At 38.6% G+C, this 23,746-nt stretch overlaps 1 protein-coding gene across 1 annotated transcript in view; it reads right to left on the bottom strand.

Moving 5' to 3' along the window:
* Positions 1 to 23,746, bottom strand: part of MAN1A1 (mannosidase alpha class 1A member 1) — a 165,674-nt gene that overhangs the window by 105,932 nt on the left and 35,996 nt on the right. The window contains exons 3-4 of the mRNA XM_061207179.1: positions 14,596 to 14,692; positions 12,163 to 12,278 (exon numbers count right to left, since the gene is read on the bottom strand). Of these exons, the coding sequence (XP_061063162.1) occupies positions 12,163 to 12,278; positions 14,596 to 14,692 (213 nt within the window). The remainder of the gene's footprint in view (positions 1 to 12,162; positions 12,279 to 14,595; positions 14,693 to 23,746) is intronic.

The following is a 23,746-nucleotide window of genomic DNA, read 5'->3' as shown; positions in this document are numbered from 1 at the left end:
TTTTGTTCAATCCTATATGCTTGCCCAGAGAAATTTATACACAAGAGGGAAAAGCCCTGTCTTCTAACAGTGTCAAAACACATGTAAATAGATAAATAATTTTGACTCTTAAAATAACAATTATAAAAATATTTATAAAATGAAGTTATTTCCTCCCTCTATTCAACACTAGATACAATACTCAATATTCTTTGTGCAGATGCGACAGGCCCAGGACATTCTACTTTTCTATTCTGTGTTCTTTTATTTTATTCATTTGCCTGTTTTTCTTCCCGAAAGACCATTCAGACTCTTTATACTTTTGCTGGTAGTTCAACATTATTCTAGAATTCTTCCCACATCATTTTAAAGTAGCACAGCTAGAATGCAAATAGGATTTGAAGTTGGAGTGACTTGGGTTCTAGTGCTGGTTCCCAAATTTTCTGTCTGTGGTCTGGGATGATCACATTTCTCTGAGAAGAAATTTCACCTTTGCATAAAGGAGATTATAATAATATATGTTGTACCTTGTTAAAACAGCTCTTGTATATATCAATAATAGTTTGCTTTTATTATTATTTACAAAGCTCTATATCCTGTGCTAATCTCTACATGGAATATGTCATTTAGTCCTATATCAACTGTGTGAAATAATTGCTATTCTTACATCCATTTTACAAATGGAGACACTGAGATTTATAGTAGTTACTATGACTTTTTTAAGGTCAGACAACTAATAAGTGGTTGAATCAGGATTTAAACTTGACTACTCCGATTCCTGGTCTAGGGCTCTGTTATCCTGACTCCTATATCACCTCACATGATAATGCATCAAGTATCTTTATTAATGGTCATATAATTGTGGCATGTAATTAGTAATTATTGCCAATACTTCTATTATTTTACAATATTTGACTACTACATGGATATGTCCTACATTCTATTACTAGATAATTTAGCACAGCTAACCTACAATAGATGGTAGGTACACTTTGTTTCCGAACCAAACTTGGGTCCGCTTGCCCACACACACTAAAGCCAATCTACTGACACCATGTCGTGTGTGGTAAAGGAGAGTACAAGGTTTACTGCAGGGCACTAAGCAACAAGAATGAGCAGCGCGTGCTCAAAAGACCGGAATTCTCGATGGCTTTCAGGGGAGGGGTTTTAAAGGCAGTGTGAGGGAGGGGCTGCAGGGTGTGCGATCAGCTCGTGCACCATTCTCGGATTGGTTGGCATCAAGGTGAAATTTCAAGCGTCATCAACCTTCTGGTTTCAAATGGTCTAGGGTCTATGTGCTTGTGGTCAGCAGTTTTCATCTGGTGTGGGCTTGCTTCCTGTAAAAACAACATAGGAATGTGTGCCAGGCCTTTATGTATATCTTTCAGGGGACTGGGAGCTCGGTGATTCTGCGATGTGGCAGATTTATAGTCTAAATTGTTACCAGTTTCCTGGCCCAACAGCTATTCTTTGTTTCTACATCTTCATATTTCCTGATCATTAACTCTTCAGCCAGCCTTTTGAGGCTCAGGGGACGCCTAGAAGACTAAAGAAAAAGCCTTTTGCTTCAGAGGATAGGGACACAGGGGCTTGTGTATGGTTTCAGCTTCAAGCTTTTGTTAGCTTCTTTTCATGTCCATTAGGCCTACCCAGTAATTGTTCACTTTTGCCTGGTATCAAACAATTCGCTGAAATCACAGGGGCTAACAGCAAACTAATATATGGAGTCACATATCCAGCAGATGAGCTTAGTCACAATCATCTGAGACATTATTTCCTTTAACAAACATTTATTAAGCAACTACTATGTGTCAGGCACTGTCCTAGGTTCTAGGGACGGGGCAATGAAGACTCATAAGGTCCTCAAACTCATGGAGTCTACATTTTAGTGGGCGAAAACAATTCCAGAAGGAAAAAAAGAGGTATATTTTCTTTAATTTCCACATGCTCTCTCTAAAAAGGTATAAGGATCTAACAAATTAAAGCTAAGTAATTGCTTAAGTTAAAAAAAATTTTCAAAAAATTTCTTGCAAAAGGAAGGTCATGAATATTACTTGGGAGAGACACATACTAGGCCAGAGTTAGGCAAAAGCATCATAATATAAGACTCTGGTGAGTTCGTTCAATTGTATTTCATAATTTGTAGTATGCACCTAATACAATTTGATTAAAGTACTTTACATGGGAACAATTTATCTGTGATGTGTATTACTCTGAATGAGTATTACATAAATATTGGTAAAAGCTTTAATATTCCACAAAATTACTGATAAGGAAAGAGGAAGCAAATCGTTAATTTGTTTTGGCTCACACAGCTATACTTCTTATGTCTAAAGGTAACAATGTCTAATAATAAAATCTAATAAATAAAACCCTCAAATCCTATCACTCTCAATTGGTACTTGTGTTTTTCAGTTTCTAAACCTAAGAATAGTCCTCCACATTTCTGCCTACTGAAGTCTGTTAAGATGATTTTATATTCTTATTCTAGCTTTGGCTTCATTTGATATACATTCTCTTTTCCTCCTATGAAAATTTTGGACAATCAGGACTTTTATATAAACATCTGATGAAAATTATTGCATGGTAGAAGACTGAGCCATGTCAAACACCATCATAAATACATCTTCAGCAAGATATCAGTCACCTACTGGGTACAACCAGTTATTGATCCAGCAATGTATTCTAGAACCTAAATTCTATTTATCTTCCGCTGTCTGTAAGATATTGAGAGACGGTTTTGCAAAGTGCCATGCTCGAGGTCAGTGCTCTGTTTTTTGAATTTCTCGGATCTAACAGTTTGGTGAGCCTATCCAAGAAGCAAATCTGGCTTGTTAGTGAATCCATACAGGTTCCCAGTTACTTGTGTTCTTGTCTTTAAAGATCTCGCTCAGGAAGTCACATCACCATTAGTTGTATTCAGTAGTCATCATATCTACCTTCTTTTGAAAACCAAAATTACATTTGAATTCCCAGCATATAATTTTTTCTACTTTTTTTTTTTCAAAGTTAAATCTAAATTATTTAGAAACCTTAATTTGAGAGCTCTTAACATTTTGGGTTATATTATGTTTTAGGTCAGAAAACTGAAATTTATACACTTTAGGTCACTCTTTACAGATCCTTTGATGAAAAACACTAAGAAGATAAAAACATAAATTGGCTGGCTAGACTGGGGGCAGCAGACTACCAAAACACTACCTTAGAGTCAGAAAGACCTGGGACTGAAGGTTGGTTCAGGAGCCCACTGAGTGCAAGATCCAAGGCAAGTCACATATTCTCTCTGAGCCTTGGTTTTCTCATTTGTAAAAAGGGACAGTGCATTTCTTACAAGGCGCTACAAAGTCCATGAATGTAAAGCACCATGCACAATGCCTGCCACAGGTAAAGTACTCAATAAAATAAGTGCCATTACCACTGCACAAAAGCTCAGCTTAAGTAAACAAATAAGGCCTAGCTTCCTCAGGGGTTCTTGGAAAATCAGAAACTCCAGAATCACAATCTTCTAAATACTAGAATGCAAACTGATACACCTTCTCTGACTCTCATGGGAGTCAGGTTTCAAATCCTCTTTTGAAATACAGTATCCTGACCAAGCTTCCTTTAGGGCTTGATTTAATTTATACAATATCTGGGTTTTCAAAAGTGAACTTCTACAATCTGAGGGTTTGAGGCCAATTTTATAAACTTCTGACTCTGATTTCCATTAAAATAAGCTTATTAAATCTAAATGAAGATATGCATCCTATTAACATTCATGCAGCATTTTTTAAGATGTTCTAAAACTTTTCCAGTGATTTACCCTAATGACAGGAGAGGGGTCAGGGCAGGCAGAGAACAGTATGTAAAGGAGGGAAGCCCCAAACAGCCTGCAACACTAAAATCTTTTGTATTTATCTTAACAATGTAGATTCTGTAGTCTCCTTCAATCTGTGTTTGTTTTAAATGAGATTAAATCCCTTAAATCTTTAAGTAAGGTCACATTCCAGGAATATGCCCCATGTAGTCCATGGCTTCTAGTACATAGCTGTATGTGAGCACCAGTTTGAGAAGCAGATCCAGTCTTTGTTTAAACTGCACGCACCTGCTAGTTAATATCACAACTGATGAGCAAGTGGAAGGTGGATATTTTTGGCTTAAGGCCTACCCACAAAACCATGCAGACTGGAGAAATTGCTCTTTCACTTTGAGTTTCCTCTACCAACAGCCTTTGAATCAAAGAACACACTTAACCAGAATCATACATAAATTTAATAAAATATATGGTATAATTAAGTTTACATCTAAAATCAAGAGGTGAAATCATGGAAAAACTAGGCTTCACTACTTATCTCTCATATTGCCTTAGGTGTCTTAGACTGATAATTTCCACCTTAAGTTTATCCCTTTCCTTAGTATTGCTGTCCTCTGGCTTACTATACGTATATGTAAAATTATGAGATAAAGTGATAAAGCTTGCTAAAATGGAAAAAAGTTTAATTCAATAAACCATTTTGTATGGCTCCCTCCTCCCATCCTTCACGTCATCCTCCATCTCTCTACTGGGAAAGGTGTCCTTCAAATAAACAGATCAGGAGCTCACAGGCATGAAGAATCTAACCATATCCAGACAAGAGGGAAAGTGAACACTTCAAAATCCCTGTTTCAACCTGAGTGCCTAAAAGATCAATCTCTTACAAGATAGTATTTTAAGTAACTCAGAGAAATTTATTAGGTTGTATTTTTTATAAGCAACTTATTTACCAAAATTATCTATAAAATGATAGATTTTAGTAGATTTTAGTAAGTGAAATAATGGACTTGACCATTTGAATAACAAATTTAGGTTGGAGAATGGATTCAGCCACAGTTTTTGACTGCAGAACTATACAGGCGCAGACTTTCCTTGAAGAATAGATATATTGTTTCTTTGCACCTTCAGGCCTTATGATAATTATTTAGAATCAAACCTGCATCAAGTTTAAGGAATTCTCCTTAATTCTTAACTTATGATTCCATACAGCAGGGCAGGTCTGATTGATTGCATTAAATTGAAAAAGACTTCTTGGAAAAGAACTTTCATTTTCAGAAATATCTTAATCCTCTTCTCAGTGTTTGGTCCCAGTTATTAGAGGTTTTTTTTAAAGAGTATTTCTCTGAGCCCTAAGATCAGAGAATACTTCTTTGCTAGCTATTCCTCCAAACTTCCTGTCAGCTTTCTGCTCAATGAACTATAAGCGAGGAGCAAGCAAGAAGCGTTAATAACAACTGTCCCACTACAAACCAATGCAATAACTGTTTAATAACAATTGCTCCGCTACTAACATATGGTAACTATGCTTTACCTTACTGAGAACCAGTGGAAACATGACACTTTACAAACCCATTGCTTAAAGACAGGTTATTGCCTATAAGCCTTGCCTATGTTTAGGCTTAGCATACACATTCATTTATAAATGGTACTTTAAAGTATGTGTTGTATTAACATTCTGAGGATTACAACTCCTTTTAACAGATTAAATTGCAACATTAAACTTTATAGCTTAGTATAACATATGTCTGAGCAGCTTTTAACTTCATATTTAAGTAACGTGATAAATCTCTTTAGATGAACAAAGTGCAAATTCTTTGGGCCACAAAGATAGGCAAAATCAACATCTTCTCTCTGTCAGTAGATTGGTTTTACCACGAAGGTCCAGAAGGACCCTCAAGTAGCAGTCCAATCTACATATCACTAATTATGGTCAGAGGGAACAGATCAGTATCCTTATAGCCAAAACCCAAATCATCACCCTTGGCAGACACTGATTAGCATTCGGATAGAAAATATTAAATAACTCCATTCGATAGGATAATTAACTCAGTTATCTGCACCATTAGGATGTAATGCTGCTCTAAAACAGAGCTTTAACAAGAGCAAGACTAAGGCAAATGTCACTTCTTTCATGCTCCATGGCATGGAGCTCTGGACCTAAGCCAAGAACTCATTCAGGCATTCAAGGAGATTCAAAGTTGCTTTTTGAGGTCAATTTACAACCTTCAGATAGAGAACCCTACAGCTTATTTTTCTGAAAAGTAGGATGGCATTCTGGTTGGATAGGAGAAAAATCTGGATCTTTAAACTAAAAAATAAAGTCACTGTTGCCACCAATACCTCTGTTATCTAAAACTAAGGTGTTCATTACAATCAAAAGCACAATCCAGGTGCTTGTTAAAGATCAGTCTCACTGTGTTGCTAGTTAGTGTCTGGAACAAGCTACTCATCTAGGCTTTGTCATTCTCAAAGCTCAGCCTGTCATACAGAGATATCACTTTACCTCAATGGAGAAAAATGCTTTTTAATTTTCATATAGCTCTGATTTTTACTGAAGGTTTATATAAGAAATTGTTATCTGCAAAAAATGTCTATATAGTCTATAAAATTCATTACTGAAGACAGTTTTCAATATTTCTCATGGAAGGATCGAGGTAATTAATACTTCTTTAAAGTCACAGTAAAGAGGAGGAAGCTCAGAACTGAATTTGGAAACACCCAAATATAAAACTCTTGATCATTTGTTCTTATGTTAGTGATCTTCCTGTATTAGGAACCACCACAAATCTGTTCTGGAAGGTTAGGTGAAAACAAGCAGATCAACTGCACCTGAACTCCAGATCATTTCTAACTACATAAAAATATGACACAATGCAGCTACCCTTGCACTCTGTCAGCTTGTCTCCTAGCTGAGTCTAGCACAGTTTGTCAGGAAGTAGGACAAGATAACAACGTCTCAATCATTTAATTAATCTTTATTGAATACCTATGGAACAACGTAGCCTAATGAGTACTGAGATATTAAGATTACATGCCTAACTTTGAGGGACTCAAATTCTCTGGCTGCCTATATATTTCACAACTCTTTGCATTTCCTCTCCATTAAAAACAGGGTCATTGAGTTAGGCAGACTTTATTCAAAACACAGCTCTTACTTGCTGCATGATTTGGGGCAGATTAGTTAACTACCTCTTCATTTATAAAAATAGGGAAAACACCACTTACCCTCTGTAATTTGTCACAAAGACTGAATCAGATAACCTATGAAAAAAATCACCTAGCATAATACTTGGTAAGTCTTAGTACTCTTTAAATAGCCATTTCCTTTGTCCTTTCTTCATTCCTAAAAAACGTGGCCTGAGCTCGGTATTCTGACTACTATTCATGCTATATAAGCTCCATGAGGATAAGTACCTGAGAAAAGTTATTTAGTATATAATTAATGCATGCATGAATTAATGAATGAATAATGAGTAATTAAGGATCTGTTTTAGATTCCTTGTCCTAGGATTACTTTGAATGAAAACCAGAAAACTCATCCACTGGAGTCTACCCTTAGAGTTTTCTGCCCAGACCTCTGTGCCTCTAGATACTTGGAATAAATACAAAGCTCCACCTGAAGCCCTTGCTCCTCCATATTATCCCCAGTGATTATTTTAAGTCAGCTATTAAAGCCATTTGAACTCTGTACTACCAAGTATGCAAATTCAATCAACTTGCTATGCCTTAATTAAAAGAAAATGAGTTTTAGTTAATGACAGTATAAACCAATAAAAAACATTTACTTTACACCTTTAAGTGATGCAAATTGAATATTTCACATATAAATAAATTTATTCTTGACTCTAAGATTTGTTTATACTCAGGAGCACCACAGGATAAACCAACTCTCAACAATAGTGGCTCTACTTCAGTTTCGTTGTTATTTTTTCCCTTGCAATAAATTTGGATGCATTAACTTTTTTTTTTGCAATACCTTCCTACTGTCAATTAAAATACTTTATCAGGAAAAAGCGTTAATTTGAAAACAAGCAATAATTTATCCAGGCTGGAATGCTACTACACGTTATCCATAAAAATAAGTTTTCTCTGTCTCTGTTTAAGCTTTTCCAATTTCTCCTTCCTTTGGATAAATGGGAAAAAATTTTCAGCGTTTTCAGAAAAAAAAAAACGGTGTAATTGTTGACATAATCACTTGAATCTGTGGGTAGAACGAGTGACTATAAGACAAATTCTCTAATGGGACATAATAAAACCAACCAGAAAACTGTAAGTTTAGGATTAGGAGATGGGACTTGCCCGGTTGCACAGTGGTTAAGAATCTGCCTGCCTATGCAGGGGACACGGGTTCGATCCCTGGTCCGGGAAGATCCCACATGCCACGGAGCAACTAAGCCCATGTGCCACAGCAACTGAGCCTGTGCTCTAGAGCCCGAGAGCTACAACTACTGAGCCCGTGTGCCACAACTGCTGAAGCCCGTGCACCTAGAGCCTGTGCTCCAAAACGAGAAGCCACCGCAATGAGAAGCATGTGCACCGCAACTAAGAGCCACAACTACTGAGCCTGCTTGCCGCAACTAGAGAAAGCCCACGAGCAGCAACGAAGACCCAACGCAGTCAAAAAAAAAAAAAAAAAATGATTAGGAGAGTAAATCAAGATAGCTGTCCTGAATTTATATTTGTTATTAATTTTGATATGGGAAGTATTATCATTTGGATATTATTGATAAACTTTTATATTTTTAAAGGAAAATATGGCAATACCCAAAGAAAGAACTGCAACAAGTATGTTTCAAGACCTTTCAAATTAGGAATAGTAAAATAAACAGAAATTCGAGACATGTGACTATGACTTTTTAAAGTATATTTTTAAAGTATATTTTGAAGGGTATAGCCCAAGACTATCAATAACAGTTTTAAAATGATATTTTACATAAAAATCTTTCAACTCATTGAATAAAATCTTATAAAAATACAATTTTAAAGAAACAAAGCTCAGTATCTTAGCCATCACTCAACCTATACTCTAATCCCTTTATCTTACAAGTAAGGAAGCCAAAGAATTTGCTCTTCTTCGCTTCTAAATACTCTGGGCTTCCCTGGTGGTGCAGTGGTTAAGAATCCGTCTGCCAAGGCAGGGGACACAGGTTTGAGCACTGGTCCAGGAAGATCGCACATGCCACAGAGCAACTAAGCCCATGTGTCACAACTACTGAGCCTGCGCTCTAGAGCCCGCGAGCCACAACTACTGAGCCCAAGTGCCACAACTACTGAAGCCCGTGCGCCTAGAGCCCGTGCTCTGCAAAAAGAGAAGCCACCGCAATGAGAAGCCCGTGCACCGCAACGAAGAGTAGTCCCCACTCGCCGCAACTAGAGAAAGGCCACGCACAGCAACAAAGCCCCAATGCAGCCAAAAATAAATAAATAAATATATAAAAATAAATAAATAAATACTCTGATATCCTCTATTAGATTCCCTCTGCTTCCTAATAGGTCCCCACGGTCCATGGAACACATTCATGTCACCCGGTCATGGTCTGAGGCCAGCCAACTGCCTTCTGTTACCTTGTCTATTACCTTGAGAGGCCTTTTTGCTTAGTCCTTTTAAATAAATGATTCCAGAGTTTCTCAGACTACCACTGGGCACGAAAGCAAAGAACTGCTGCAGTATTTGGGGGAGGTTTGGGGCAGCAATGCTACATGTGCCAGACAAGGGACCTGGACACTATTCGGGTCTAGTGTCACTAAAGTCTACTTTCCCGTCTTCCATCATTAGACTCTGGAAGAATCTAGTTCTCATTCCCCTACCTTTCTGGAGGCGAGGGGCAGTGGAGGGAACACATTCTCCATTCTCTCCTCCATATATAAGCTGAAGACAAGCTCATTATTATTTACTGGTAGGTAGCTAAATTTACTCAAAAATAACAAGGCAGGAAAAAAGTATTATTAAGAAACAATAAACCCTCAGAAGGAAATCTAATTTTTTGTTCATTGCCTTAATTTTTCACTCAGTTCTATTGATAATATCCAAGCTACCAGACGTCATGTTCAACCAAAGAGCTGTAGAACCTTACAAAATCACTTGCTCCTTGGGCCTGTTTTCTCATATTTAAAATAAAAAGACTGAACACATCAATCTCCAAGGTCCCTTTGTATTGGAATACTGTCTCCTTTATATTCTAAATTCAATTATAAGGCAGATTAAGCATAGACTCATCTGCTTGTACTTTAAGTCAGTGATCTCCAAAATGGGGTACATATGGCAATTAATTAGAGGAGTAGGAACAAAACATTAAAACTTTTAATTTATATACGTTTTTAATCCAAAGAGGTAGGAAAAAGACTCAGCTTTATGCTACCTTTATACTCTGAACGATGTTGGTATTCTCACTTGGTCTGTGGGAGAACAAGAGCTCCACAAAGCAGAGGGGTCAGCAGGGAAACACCCTTTCTTTGTCCATTCTCAACATACAGCATGTTACTTGTGATTGGTTATGGAGATTTACAGATATTATCGAATGCTTACCAGATAGACAAGAGGCTTACAAGAATATCTGCAAAGTAATCTCAGATTAAAAATAATACCAATAGTGAAATAAGTGAGGCAGAGAAAGACAAATATCACATGATATCATTTATATGTGGAATCTAAAAAAATGATACAAATGAACTTATTTATGAAACAGAAATAGACTCACAGACATAGAAAACAAACTTATGGTTACCAAAGGGGAAAGGGGGAGGGATAAACTGGGAATTTGGGATTAACAGATACATACTACTATATATAAAATAGATAAACAACAAGGACCTACTGCATAGCACAGGAAACTATATTTAGTATTTTGTAATAACCTATAATGGAAAAGAATCTGAAAAAGAATACACACACACACACGTGTATATGTGTGTGTGTGTATGTATAACTGAACTTAAAAAAACACCAATAATGCAAACATAAGTGAATGACTCAAAAACACCAGGGTCAATTTTTCCTGTTCTTAAAACAAGCTCTCTGTCAACCTCATTACAAGGTAAAGCAATGACTGTGGAATTAGATTAGCTCTGACAAGATGTAGTCCTCCTTAATTATCAAGAAGTAGTATTAGAAGAGTCCACTGTCCTTAATTATGAACCTTTTCCTTGGCGTACAGTGGGTATTGAGGTTTGTTAAAAATGATAGTACATATACGAAATTAAAAAAAATATTTCATATATAAATTGACAAAAGGTTATACTGGGAACTCCCTGGCAATCCAGTGGTTAGGACTCTGAGCTTCCACTTTAGGGGGCATGGGTTCAATCCCTGGTCAGGGAACTAAGATCCCTCATGCACATGATGTGGCCAAAAGAAAAAAAAAAGTTTAAACTGATAAGGGTCTACAATCAACAAAGGTTATAGCCTTATTTATGGGAAAGTAGATGCAGCTGCTCCTGGATGCATGTGGAGCGTTGAGAGGAGCTACTTCATGGTATTACTGACTCGGCAGCCATCTTGTTTGGCCAAGTGGCTTGCAGGGGCTTTAAATGGACACTAGCCCCTCATGCAAGAGTGTGCCCTCGATTAACAGCCCCAGAGTCCCAAGCAAATGTCAGTTCCTGATATGACTCCCTCTGTGATCATGTCTCCCCCACCTCCCAGGGCCTTCCCCTTGCATGCCCCTTAGAAAAGACCACTGTGGAGCTTACCAATTGGTTTGAATTGACCAATTTGGCCTTAGCTTTGGAACCCCAAAGCACTTCACCTACCCTAATAATGGCATGTGCCCCAGGTCCTGTCTTTCTGTCTGTCTGTACTCTGCCTTGACCTCCTTATGTGCCCCCTGCAGGTGAGTCATGTACCTTCTCAGGACCTGTTAAGTAATAAACTTCTTTATTTCAATTTCTTTTGTGGTCTTTCATTGAACTGCAGCTCACCATGACACCCTGGGCTCCATTTAACAAATGTTCATCTAACAAAGTCACAATAACGCACCATGGTGCAGTGCAAAAGCATGAACATTGGAGTCACACAGACCCGTGTTAGGCTCACAGCCCTGACACACAACTAGCTGTGTGGTCTAGATAAGCCTCTGAGGCTCCGATTTCTAATCTGTAAAGGTGTGAAAATAATACCCATCTCACAGGGTTGTTGTGAGACTTGAACAAGAATACTTGGCACATGTAGGTCTTAATAAATATTAATTTCTTTTTTCTTACTCTTAGTTTGCCAAAAAACAAAGGCATGGACTTGTGTAGTAAGGGAGGGCAAGTTAAGAATATAGTATGATAGTACTTAAAACTGCATTATTTGTTTCTGCTAGGGTACAGTACAATAATCTGCCCCACAAGAGAATTTATTTATGTTAACTGAGATTTAAGAACTGAATTGGCAGCTTTTTTTAACTTACCATATTAAAATTTAGATTTTCGTCAACCCATGCTTTTGCCTCTTCAAATTCGTCTTTCATTTTCATAATAAAAAGTGTATCTAGGGCATCTACTATTGTTGCTCCTTGGATATTACCTGAAAATATCAGAAAAATATTTACTCAGTAAAACACCTTTGACAGATCCATACATGCACATTGACCATACCTTGGAAAGCAAGTGGGTAATACTGAATTTACTGGTAAACAAGAATACTGAACACAGTCTAAACATCTTTCAGTGAAAGAAAATTTAAAAGTTGCATCAAAACCAAACTAAAAATAATCACAGGCTATAGATGGGTACACTAATCTTTAAAGTCTCTTCTGAGTTGCAGAAAATAAATCTCTTAGAAATTTCATTTGGGATTGCATTCTCTAGCAAGAAAAAAAAAAAAAGACCTGAAACCAAGGAGCAACACACTTATTAATTTTAATGTAATTACATCAAAGTGCACCTGTGCAAAACTCTTTAAATATAATTAGATCTAAAATTGTTTAGTGATAGCTCTAAGAAATCATTACTCAAAACTGGAATTCTACCCCCTCTTTTTGCAGCCCTGACTGATCCTAACCTCTCCTCCCATCCTCCTAGCCAGTCCTGACTCTCATTTATTTCCTCTGAACTCCCTCAGCAGGAAGACTTTACATTGCTCTTGCACTCACCACTTTCTGTCTTCCATTATAACTACTTATATGCATCTCCTTTTAGTCTGTAAACTTCCTTAGAATAGAGAAGGCATGTCTTATTCACCTCCACATTCCATACTAAGAGACTCAGTATGTTTTTAAGGCTTAATAATAAATTTAAAAACCATCACTGTATTAACAGAGAGCCAAGTAATCTCTTTGATAAAGACTCTGGCAAAGTTACACAAAACTGACTTCTTAATACTATGAACAACTTTCATAGAGATAAAAGCAAAAATAGAATTAAAATTTTTTTAAAGTTATAGTAAACAATAAAAAATTAAGACCTTTGAGTCTGCATGAAGTTTCTGAGTTTCTCTCTTCAATTCCTACCTCCCATCACCCATGTTAACTAGTCACCGTGTCCTCAAAAACACTACTCTAGTAACATCTGAAATTACTTGTACTGCCACGACTCCAGGTGTGGCTCTTTTCATCTCTAAAGTGTGTCACTGTGATAGACCAGCCTTTTCCCCACTCTTCCAGCTCTCCCTAACTGTTCCTGCAATGCCTTTCTCCCTACCAGAGAGCCTATGGTTCTTCAGAACTTCCTATGAATATCTATTGAACCACCTAGTGCTTTGATAATTCACTATCTACACATATGTCTTCTGCACTAGGTCATGAACTTTGCAAAGACTTGTATTGTGTTTATTAACACCAGTGCTGGAAAGAGAGCCAAACACATGGAAGGTCCTAAATAAATGGAAAAGCATAATGGGGTGATTAGGAGCAGACTCTGACCTTGGCCACATGTGGGTTCAAGTCCCAGCTCAGCCAGTTAGTAGATGGCTAACACTGGGCAAGCTGTTCTCTCAGCTTCATATTTCTCATCTATAAAATACATATAATAATGAGGTTAAATGAAAGGTGTACAAATGGCACGTGGCACATAGTGTCAGCTGATATTGTTGTTATATGATTTGATACTATTTAACACCTTTAGTTAAAGTATAGAAAGTCACCTTTTCTATGGTGAATTCAGAAGCATCAGACCAAGGTTCCCTCCTCTTCATCCTGTTACTTATAGACAAAATTGTGGGAACTGAAGAGGAACTGAGTTCAGTGAGAAGGGCACTGGGTAGCTCTGTGACCCAAGGAATCTACCTTACACTTCTGTTACCTAGCTTCTGCACCTGCACGATGGGAATGTTATTAATACCTAGAGTACTAATCACAGAGGGATGCTGTGAGGACCAAAAGCAATAAAATGATGCCAAAGTGGATAAATGGAAGTTTAAATAACTGATGACTCCATCCTCACTTTCTCTTCCACTGCACAAACAGGAGAAATTTAGAGCCAAAGTTGAGAGTCACTGAGATACAGTGAAGGTCACCACGGCTGGCTGCCTTGGCCAGCTTATTGATAAAGACACAGCTTTTACCTGACAGGAAGCAGTTAATGCAGCCAACAAATGCTCCTCTGCTTGGTACCACATGGGAGCTGAAAATCATGATACTGTGCCCATATCCATTAAATAAGGATCTCTGGAAGTGTGCCTCAGGCATCAGTATTTTTTCAAGGGATGCAGGTGGTTCTAAAGTGCAGCCAGTGCTCTGTCTGAAGGACACACTATGCACATTCCCTGCAGACAACTCCATCAGGTATGCAAGTTTCCTAGCAACACAGTCTGGAGGATCACACAAACTTCTTCCATCACCCACAAGTTCAGTCAACTGGAGAGAAGTTACTGTCAGTAAGAAGCCAAAGCACATTCTACTCACCAAACAAACTGCTTGAATGGCCTCCTTTTGATACAGGCTTCAGTTCATTTTTTCCCCAGGCATAACGTTTATAATTATTCCAAGCATGTTTCATCATCTGAGAAAAGAAATGAAAATGGGATTATATTTTGAATTTGAGATGTTTTTGCTTCAAAATAGATCATATATTGAAGACCTAAAGGTTAAAACATTAAAACTCACTGCTTAGTTAAAAGGATGATAATTAAAAGGGTGACAAGGGTATGAATAAGCTGGAACACACACATAACACACAAATACACATCATCCCTTTATGTTTACAAACGGAGATTTTTTTAATCCATTTAATCCTATTTCATATACATATCATTTTCAAAAGTCAGTTCTCAGCAACAGAAACTTAGCTTATCATAAAAGGATGAACCATTCTTAAATTTATCTATTTCATCCTCATGATGCATTAAATCTGCAAAGACTGCATACTTAAAATTCACATTTTTGCATAAGGTTCTCTGTACTTAGTATATAGACAAATATCCAAAAGTTATGACTTTAAACACTTTGATGTATCTTGACCAAGTCTATATGGAGAAGTATTTTTAAATATCTATAGGAAATGAAAAAAAGAAACTCTACGGGTATACACAGATTTTGGAAAACTTCAGCTTAATATAATTAATCTTTAATTGCATACATATCTGTGTACACATATGTAACTGAAGACTAATTCTATATATTCCCAACCTAGACTCCTTGTACCAGGAATGTTTTTAAAGTCCCAAACTCTCTGCCATAAATTAGTTGTATACCTTTTTTAATTTTAACAAAATTAATTTATCTACATATAATGAAAACCAATCAATTTCTCCTGACTTATAAACTAAGTTCTGACCTATTGTGCTAGATATTAACTCTAGCAGAAAGTGAATAATTTTCAAGGGGAGAAATTGTTCTCTAAGAGCCTATCAAAGTTATACAAAAATTTGTATAACTATTGTGTAATAGTTGTACAAATTTTTTTCAATGACTCCAAGAATATACTGTAGATAATTATTTTTGTATACTTTTAAAAGGGTTGAGGACTCCTCACCTGTCTAGAATTTATTCATGCCACTATTCCCAATCCATTAGCAACAGTAATTAAAATATGGATATCTGGAAATATTCTAATCTGGCTCCATATTTTAAAATATCTTAAAAAGCATCACATAAAGTTATAAATACTATGTAAAGGCTGTTTATCACTAAAAATCTGCAGTGAGATCAATACAATTTTATTAATAAGAAAGCCTTCATATGTCCCTGAAAACAATAATGCACATCTTTCTTTAATCAATTTGTATATTTTCTTCCTATCTCACCAGTACTGCTACTAATAATAGCTACCAAAAAATCTGTACTATCTGCTGGGTACTCTGCTAAATGCTTTAAATTCAGTATTGTATTCAATCCTTGTTATAACATTATGAAATGCATTGTATTATCATTGTTTGGTAGATGAAGAAACTGAGACTTTTAGAAGTGAAAACACAAACAACTTTACTCAAAGTCATGACATTTCTCCACGGCTGTGGAGCCAGTGTTCATCCCTGTGTTGGCCTGACTCCAAAGCCAACGGCATTAACCATACACTGCATCAACTTCCTTTAATGAGTCGGCAACAGAATCTTCCTTTGATGAATCAGATTGCTGATCTTCTAACAATCAATAGAATGTGTATATTGTAGTGTTTTTGAGATTTTCTCTTATAAATTAATTTCGTTGGAAAGTATAAAAGGTTTGAAGGTAAAATAACCTGATTTATAATCCCTATCGTATCACCAATTAGTCTCATAATCATGGATGAGTCACAGTTTTGCGAGACTTTCTTTATCTGAAAACTTGGGATCATAATTCCTCACAGGGTGGCATGTAAGGATTACATGAGCATGGCCTGTGTGATGGCTCCCGGCACACATGGCGAATAATCACACGCTTATTGAATTTTAAGCCTATATTGAGATCAATTAAATTCACATCACAGAAACAGAAACCAATGAGCCTCTGAAAAGACTAGGTACATGAACACTAGGTATAAAAACACCTTGAGATTACATCTCAATTTGACTTGGTTTTCCCATTAAATGTATTGTATTTGGTAAACTCTTCATTCCTATTCCAAGGATAAATTCAAAAGCTTTTGGAATACACCTGATGCAAGAACAGAAAAAAAAAATGTTATGATGATTTGCTTCAGCTCCAAGTCTGAATCGAAACCAGTGCCATGTACTATTAATAACTCAAAGACAGCATAAAGCTTTCCTATAGAAGACTGTTGTCAAAAATTATCATTTATACAATGTACCACTAGAAGAGAACCTCACTGAGTTACCACTGTAGTATATATTAACTTTCCTTATCTCTTTTTCTCCCAAAGAGAAAATTTGACACCAATTGCTTATCTGCCTGCATTTCAAAAGCTGCTGTGACCCGTTTCTCAAAATGGCCTCCTCATCCCATGGGATTTCTATGTGCAAAGTCAGAAAAGAAAAAGAAAACAATGTGGTCAAAGTGCCCTGTATGGAGCTCTAAGAGTGGTTTCTCCAAGAATCTGTGAAATGAGGAACAGCCATATTGTTCATGGATTCCAGTGGTTGGTCACCTCTGGAAATGATTTACCACTTTAAAGCCAAATAAGACTTCATGTGTGTGTTTGTGTCTGTGTGTGTGTAGAACAACAATGAGATTAAATTCACAGATCATACATAAAATCAACTTTGTAACTCAGATTTACGACATACAAATATTTGAAAGCATCAAAATGCTACTAGCCTCTAATTTTACAGTATTAAGCCACTAGCCAGCTAAGGGACCATGAGAATGAAAGCATTTACTCTTTCCAGACTCAGTATGCTCATGAGCTGACAGCACAAGAAGGTCACTTTTAAAATTCAACTACAAAGATGTCCATAGATAGGATTAATCCTTCACCTTCATAGGCTCCTTCATTTTGTTTTGTAGTCTTTCATCACTTTAATTAGGGTTAGACAGCCTGACATCCGAAGTAGGAAGATTAAAACAGGCCTAAATTCCATGTTGATTAGGATTTCAAACTCCATACTGAAACCATAATAAAAAAAAGATAAATTGAAAACAAACCAAAGATTTTTGTTTGAATTTTATTTTTTCCTGAATATTCATATTTGCATTGGTCATACAGCTAACATACAGTGTGAAGGGAAATAAATGAGATTTTGTAATAGTAATCCTTTGTTTTGACCCAGAGAAGCTGGAATTAGGCATGAAATATCCAAAAAATAGCATGACTTCTCCTAGACTCTATGCTTATCGAAGATCCTTTGATTAGCACTTTGTTATCAATTGGCATCAGGGCTGAGTAATTAGTGCCACTTATTGAGTGTCTGCTACACTATGCATGATAAGATGCTAAAGAACTAGCAGGGAAATGTACATGAGTCTATCATGCTTATAATCTAATAGATTAGATGGAAGCTTAACGTTTTCCCTTCTTACACACTCACAAATGTTTATAAATATGAGAACAATAAGAAAAACAATTAAATGTTGTGCATAACTCCATGAAAGGATGCTCAACATCACTAATCATTAGAGAAATGCAAATCAAAACTATAATGAGGTATCACCTCACACTGGTCAGAATGGCCATCATCAAAAAGTCTACAAACAGTAAACGCTGGAGAGGGTGTGGAGAAAAGGGAATCCTCTTGCACTGTTGGTAGGAATGTAAATTGATACAGCCACTATGGAGAATAGTATGGAGGTTCCTTAAAAAACTAAAAATAGAGCTACCATATGATCTAGCAATCCCACTCCTGGGCATATATCTGGAAGATGAAAACTCTTAATTCGAAAAGATATATGAACCCCAATGTTTACAGTGGCACTGTTCACAATAGCCAAGACATGGAAAAACCTAAGTGTCTATCAACAGATGAACAGATAAAGCAGATGTGTTATATATATACAATGGAATATTACTCAGTCATAAGAAAGAAGTAATGCCATTTGCAGCAACATGGATGGACCCAGAAATTATCCTACTAAGTGAAGTCAGAGAAAAACAAGTATCATATGATATCAATTATACGTGGAATCTAAAAAAATGATACAAATGAACTTATTTACAAAACAGAAACAGAGTCATGGACATTGAGAACAAACCTATGGTTCCCAAAGGGGAAGGGTTGGGCAGGGATAAATTATAGGAGTTTGGGCTTAACAGATACACACTACCATATATAAAACAGATAACAAGGACCTACTGGACAGCACAGGGAACGATATTCAGTATCTTGTAATAACGTATAATGGAAAAGAATCTGAAAAGATTCAGTTAAAGTGATATAACTGAATCACTTTGCTGTACATCTGAAACACAACACTGTAAATCAAATATACTTCAATTTAAAAAAAAATTTGTAACTAACAGTTTGTTTCAATTTTATGTCCTAATCAAGGGCATGGGAAGCCATGAATAAAGAAAAATATGCTTGAATTTCCCCAGGTATGTGTAGATTTCATAACCTACATTTTCGTTGCTAAGAACTACTCTTAGCAAATGTTTTTATTTACTGATTCTTTAATCACATGATCTTAAGTTACTCATAAGGCACATTAAAAATCTTTTTGAGGGACCTCCCTGGTGGCGCAGTGGTTGGGAATCTGCTTGCCAATGCAGGGGACATGGGTTCGAGCCCCGGTCTGGGAAGATCCCACATGCCGCGGAGCAACTGGGCCCGTGAGCCATAACTACTGAGCCTGTGCTCTAGAGCCCGTGCTCCGCAACAAGGGAGGCCACCGCAGTGAGGGGCCTGTGCACAGCAACGAGGAGTGGCCCCGGCTCTCCGCAACTAGAGACGGCTCGCGTGCAGCAATGGGGACGGAACGCAGCCAAAAATAAATTAAAAAAAAAAAAAATCTTTTTGAAAATTTCATTCTTTTTTTCCAGACAGGTCTGATGAGGATTTTGGGCTTTCACCGCCTCTTTTAAAAAGCATACAAGGTCAAGTCCCACTTACAGGGCCATCCTGTGGGGTCTTATACAAAATCTCTATAGTCTGACAGTGTGATCTGGGTCCCTGGCCCCAGCTGACTGACCCAGGGCCTGGTGCCTGACCCACAGGGAGACAACTGAGGGCTGGCCAGGAGCCTTCGAGGTGAGGCACCCGCAGCGTGACGCTCTCTCCAACGGATGGACCAACCCAATCATCTACTCTACCTAGGGGAGTATAACTCGGAGACAGTCACAGAGAATCCGGAGGCCAGAGAGTGATGCAGAAGCAGAGAAGTACAAATACATAAAGAAAAAAAGCCACAAGAAAGAGTCATGAAGCAGTTGAAACCATGAGGGAAGACGGAAGGCAAGGACTGGGAAGCGGTCATGGGGTGCTCAGTTAGTTACCTGGTGCCCCAGGGGAATTATGTTAGGTTTGTAGAGCCTCTGTACAACAGCAAACTATGCTGCCGAATGCTGAATGTTGATGAATTATCTTCCTCTCCTCCACGAGGCATGGCTCTTTGCCTGCTGAGACTGTTTACTTACTTCCCTGTGTGTCCTTATAGAAAATCCTCTTGTTTACTGAGGAGGAATGTATAAGAGTGGTCACAGGAGCAGGCATCTAACAAACTGGGTTCATATCTGAGCTCTGCCATCATCAGTGTGACTCTAAGTGAGACAATCTCTCTGAGCCCACTTCCCACACCCATTAAAGGTAAATAAATAAAACTACCAGGCCAGTGGCACTCACATTCCCGCTGTTCTAGAGGACATGAAGGAACCATATCTGGTTCAGCCGAGGACTAGGGTAGGGGTCAATCTACTTCCCTGATTGTTGAAGTAGAAATTGGTGGCCTTCGTTCTTAAGATTATACTTACAATGGATGCTTGGAACAACACTGATTTTAAATGCCTGTCAGTAGTTTCCACCAAACTTTGTCTGACATGACTTGATTGTCCCATGAAAGTAATGTCAGAAACTTCCAGATAAAAATCTCAACACAAAACATTTTTAGGATCACTGTATGAATCTTCTTTCCTTTAATCTTTGGTGGAACAGGGAAATGGAAGAAAGGAAACAAGATTAAAAAGTATCTTCAGGGAATCAAGTCACAGCTTCACCAAACCCTCACTTATCCAATGGAAAAAAAATTTCTAGATATGTGAACACGCGACAACAACCTTGCCGCCCCTTCCTCTTATCTGGTGTGGTCCTGCTCCCTATATTTCCCTGTGGGAATGAAGACTGAGAGGACCAGAAGGAGCACGGAGCCAGCAGGAGACCCTGTGCTGAGGATGCCATCACAGGGAGCAAGGCAGGTGGGCTTCAGCTGGGGGAGCCGGAGCCCTGCTGCCTAAGGGTCTGATCTCTCAGACTCTCAGTTTCTCATCTTTAAAAACAAGAACTGAAGGAAACCAACGTCCCACTGAGGTGCAGGATGGTAACAGTGGGGGAGGATAGGGTGCGTTGGGGCAGGGATATATGGGAACGCTCCATACTTTCCACTCAATTTTGCTGTGAACCTAAAACTGCTCTAAAAATTAAAGTCTGTATCCAAAAAAAAAAAAAAAAAAAAAAAGAGAGAAAGGGAGAGAATAGCATTGTCTTCCTCACATCACGGTCTGGAGATCAAATCTGATAATGTCTGGCTGGAGGGAGACATCCAAAGAGTGTTCCTGGCCTTCATGCACATCTCCGCCTCACTGCCCCACCAGGTGCAGGAGTTAAACAGAGATAAGGGAGAGCAGTGCAAAGGAAAGCAGACACTGTGCTACACTCACAGCAGACAGGGCAATTCAGGGAGAGAGAAATTAACAGGGTAGGAAAGAGGTCAATGTCACTGAGAGGTGACAGAAGGTAGAGCATGGTATAACTCTGCATTCCCAGACACTGCAAGCCTGGAGTCTACCACAATTACAGCGCTTAGCATCCTCTTACCCTAAATGGTATTAGGATGCCACCTAAGACAGTACTGGGAAGATCTTCCCCTTAACACAGTGTCCTGGGAAAGCCCAGAGTCCAGCCACCTTCTATCTGTCCTCACCCAGAATGGAGAAAAACCCTTCCAGCCGTGATAGTTTCCAATTTTACCCCGTATCAAATTAAAACACTCATTCAGCACCTTGCTCAATTTATCTCTTTCGAAAGCTGAAATATATTAGTTCTCTCTCCCCTTCCCCAAGGCTGTTAAGGTATTCTATTTCCAAGGTTCTTTTTCCCAAGTCACAAGGACAATTACTACTTATTGAGTACTTATTGGTGGCAGGGCGTGAATTATAAAGACGATAGAGTAAGGGTGTCAGATTTAGGAAATAAAAACCTTGCGTGGGACACACTTATAAAGCATTTATGTTTATCTGACATGCAGATTTAACAGAGTCCTGTATTTCATCCAGCAGCCCTAGTAGAGAGGGATAGGACACATTCAACCCTTGGTTCTGTGTCCAGGGCCAGCTCCCTGGATTGTGCCCTGCTCTGCCTTGGGCTCAAAAGAGGGACTGAAAATTCAAGGGCCAGACAGAAATAGAATGGCCAGGTTTAGGGCAACTGGAAATGACGGGGAATGAGGCCAAACAAGAGTGAAGGCCCTGGCTAAAGCCATTTAAAAAAATATTCTTAAAAAAAAAAAATACTAAGCTTGCTTTCAAGGTTTGAGCCAGGTTTTCCAGGGGTCTAGAAAAAAAACAGTATGCCAGCTAAGGGGAAAAAATATCCGTGAGCCACAGATGGCCCACAGACCAGCCGTCTGCACTGCAAGCCCTGGTTTATGGGCACATGTCTAGACCTGACTGCTCTGTGCTTAGTAGGCCTGTGGGCATGTCGCTTCCCTCTGGCCCTCTCCCCTAGCTCAGGGAGCAGCGCCCAGCCCACTTCTGACCCAGGCTGCCTTCCGTGCCCGCTCTTGACCCTCCGGGGCCTGCCAGGACATCAATGCTGACTCTACCAAGAATTAGTGAGGTCCTTGAGACCTGAGATGTACAAAGCATTATGCACACACCTCTCAGCAATTCTCTTCCTGCTGAATGAGTGGTAGGTTCACACTTCAGAAAGCATGTATAATTCTAAATCCTACACTGTTCTACAAGTGAAACTGCAGAAGCTGTAAAGGAGAAAGTGCCTTAACTTTGTCCAGCACCTGCAAGGCGCTGGGAGGGGAACCTGATAACAATTTACCACACACTTAATCCTCCTTTATACCTCTGGGGTATTACTACCCCATTTTACAGATGAGGGAGCAGAGGCCCAGCGTAGCGCAAAGGAAGAGCGAGGCGTCAAACTCTCTCATTCTGATTCTTTTCCCTGCATCACTTAGGATGCCTTCACTTTTTTGCTGCTTGCAAACCGTAAGACAGTCCCCCACAGCCTCCGAACTCTTCTGCTGCTCTGTGCACAGGGCCAGCCCTACCTGGGGTACAAAGAGACGCGGCTGGGCCTGGCAGCAAAACGGCACACACCAAGTTGGGCTTGTAAACTGGCTCCAGGACAGGACCTGGCAGCACCAGCTTTTCTTGCCTGCATTGTCTCCTTTAACCCTCAGGACCCTCCTTCCCTCCAATTCAGCTCTCTCTCCAGCTCTGTCTCCCAACTCTTCTCCTCTGGCTGTGCAGGCTACTTGGGCAGACAAGATGGCTCTGCCCTGCTCCGACCCTGCCCGTCCCTGGATTTACGGAGAACCGTGAATCCCTCTCCTTCACACCAAGCCGCTGACTGTGTTGACACCTGCTCTCTTCAGTTGCAGTATTTCCTGAGCTTTATCACCACCACCAGAGCTAAGGGTGGCCAGTTTTTCTTTCCTCTTCTCCACTACTCTACTGTTTCTTTCTTGTCTCTGTGTGTGCAATTTGTTACCACGCACCCCAGGCTGCCTCATAACCAAGGAGGGGATAGATATGCGTTCATATTTTCTTCAGATTCAGATGTCCTGAATTCTCCCACAGCCAATTTAGTATACTTTCTTTTTTTAAAGATAGCAGGAGATATATAAAGGAGTAATTATTTAATGCTAGTATTGTATGAACCCTAATGGGCTAATAAACATTAATTCCCAATGAACTGAAAGAGCAGTTAGAGCAGTAATCTCTTTTGACAAAGACTCAGAATGCCTGATAAAGCCGGTTTTAAAAAATGAGAATTCCAGTTAATTGCCACTTGTA

Source organism: Eubalaena glacialis, chromosome 12 (genome assembly GCF_028564815.1).
Source record: "Eubalaena glacialis isolate mEubGla1 chromosome 12, mEubGla1.1.hap2.+ XY, whole genome shotgun sequence".
NCBI lineage: Eukaryota > Metazoa > Chordata > Mammalia > Artiodactyla > Balaenidae > Eubalaena > Eubalaena glacialis.
This window is presented reverse-complemented; position numbering and strand designations above follow the sequence as displayed.